The sequence below is a fragment of the Vigna angularis genome, chromosome 1 (genome assembly GCF_016808095.1).
Source record: "Vigna angularis cultivar LongXiaoDou No.4 chromosome 1, ASM1680809v1, whole genome shotgun sequence".
Classification (NCBI taxonomy): domain Eukaryota; kingdom Viridiplantae; phylum Streptophyta; class Magnoliopsida; order Fabales; family Fabaceae; genus Vigna; species Vigna angularis.
The window spans coordinates 26,273,754-26,276,366 of NC_068970.1; the positions used below are offsets into that span (position 1 = coordinate 26,273,754).

At 34.9% G+C, this 2,613-nt stretch overlaps 1 protein-coding gene across 1 annotated transcript; it reads right to left on the reverse strand.

Annotated features, from left to right (window-relative positions):
* Positions 1-902: 902 nt before the first annotated feature.
* On the reverse strand, positions 903-1,367 carry LOC108327780 (uncharacterized). Its single transcript, XM_017561483.1, has one exon. It carries the CDS (start codon positions 1,365-1,367, stop codon positions 903-905), a length of 465 nt encoding a protein of 154 aa, XP_017416972.1.
* Between the last annotated feature and the right edge of the window lie 1,246 nt (positions 1,368-2,613).

Sequence of the window (2,613 nt, forward strand, 5' to 3'; positions counted from 1 at the left end):
AATGGAAACAACCGCTGGGAGGTAACCCAATGTCCAGATGTCATGCATCCATCAACAAGACAGATGTTTGGTCGTCCTAAGAAGAAAAGAAGGTTAGAGCAATGGGAGTTGAAGAAAAGTAGCACCTGAATGTCTAAAGGGGGATTACTGAAGAGATGTGGCATGTGTAGGGAAGTGGGTCACAACAAAAAAAAACTGCCCCAAGAGAAACCAAGTGCAAGAAGAGGGACAACAACCCAGTTCATTGCCTGAGGGTGAACCAGATGGATGAGAACCACTTCGGAGTTGAAGAATGTTATATGTTTTAGTAGTAGCAAATGTAATAGGGCAAAGTTTGATGTTTATCATCTTACAGACATGTGTTATAAACAATGTTTTAATGTTTCAGTATGTAATAGCCTAAAGTATCCTACATATTGGTACTTGTATGAACAATGGATGTCTACTTTTTCGTATTAATATACAAATGTTGAGTTTGCCATTGGCAGTTTCTTTATTGCAAGTAAATTAAAAATTTATTATTTTTCATCATTGTGCCCTTAGTTGAATTCCTCTTTCAGTTGTTTATTCAGGTCCCAAGATAGCAATATTATTTTAGTCTTGTACTGTGTATGTTTGTAGTTATGTGTTCTCAACTGTTGATGAAGCCTTTATTGAGAACTGTTTTACAGGTTCTATGCACATGTTATGTTATACATAGGGCAACTACTGACAACAAAATGAAACCAAAACATAGACAACAATTCAACTCATTTTTTCCAAATTATCATTTCACTAAACATCTGAAACTGATACATCTTCATAGCAGAAAACATAAATACATTGCAACCTCTAAATTAAAAAGAACTACATTAACATTATCAAGTCAAGCCTAACACTAATACCAAAACAAACCTAAATTATCAAGCTCTTCCCATCAACATTGCAATTATAATAATGTTCATCACACAAAGCACACTAACAACCCCAACCAAAAATTTCATCCAGCTTTGAAGACCCATCACAGCTTTCTGCACACCAACAATCTTCTTATCACTTTCATTTTCAAAACTCTTCAGCAACCTCTCATCATTTGCTTCCAACACCTCAAAACTAACACTTTTTTCAATTTCCCAATCAGTGAACCACCTGAAGTAGTTGCATCCACCCTTTTCACTTCCAACCTTATACCTAGGGCAACCCCAGAATTGTTTGCCGCGATTCTTACTAGTTTTCGCAGTCCTCAACATAGACTTCTCTCCACAATGACAGATCAGCGAAGCATCATTCCTGTTCCACCCTCCATCTCCACGAGAGCTCACAGACCGCAAATGCTTTCTTCCACACTCATTGCAAGTGGAAGAGGAACACGAATGACCCATCGACATTGTTGCGTCTTCTGCTTTCGCACTTCCCTATTTTGAAACTTCACGTGCTTGCTAATCTTCAACAACAAAGAACCCTAAAGACTTCGCGCAAGGTTCACCCTAAAGAACCCTAAATCCTATATTTCAGAAATCATATTATTTCAATTTAACAACTTCACAAATGCACGTTTAAACTCTAAACATATCACGTTTTAAGAAAATAACACGTAATCCTCTCACCTGTGCAAAAACTTAACTCCGTTAACTAAATTTAACGGCAGGAACTCAAATGATTTAAATTACCACTTATAAGGACTCAACTGGAAATTCTAACAAGAAGAAAATCAAAGTGGGAAAACCTTACAAAATAAGAACAACTAAAGAGTTTAAATATTTTTAAATTGTCTTTTAAAAAATATCTAATAAATTATTTTTTAAGTACATAGATAGGAGTAATTATAATTGTCTAACTTTATCATAACTTTGAACTGTTGTATAGTTAATGATTGTTACTGCACTGTAGTTTTAAAGTAGATCTCATTTTAAGTGAGTCAAATCCATCATCTACCTATACCCAATAAAATTTACATTGGAAACCATAAAATATGAAAAACTATGATTAAATTGGTTCATTTTTTTTTTAAATTAGAAAAGTTCTATTTCATGAGTATCTGTTTGAACGTGTAAAGAAAGCGGTCATTATTTTATCGAACAGATGTACCCTACCAAAAGGAAGATATTATTTTAAATAATTAAATAGTAATAATATATATATATAATATTTTAACCGGAAAGCACCGGTTTTTTTTTAGGTGGGTCCGTTATGGTATAGTGGAAATGGTAAACAGAAACATGGTCGTCTTATTATATAATCTGGCACATAGATAGGAGATAACTCAAACCAATTGTGATAAGCTATTGGAGTGAGAAAGGAGAAAGGAGAGATAAAAAGGGAAGACGACATATCAGAAAGAAGTGCGAAGTGATGGTGATTCACAGACTGGAATTGTGCATAACCATGGTTCGATTGGCCATAGAATTCGTGATGAGCGTGGCAGAAACGGTGGTCATAGTTCAACAAAGAACCGCAGAACCTCTCGGAAGTTTGAATCGCGCAAGTACTCCTCTTCCTTTCTATGGCTACCTCCGTTGAATTCTCTTATTTTATTTTATTTATGAAATTTCTCAACTTGTATATCTTTTTTTCTGGTGCATCAAACTCTTATTGATGCAAACCCTTGAATTGTTGTAAGAAAAATCGATGCCC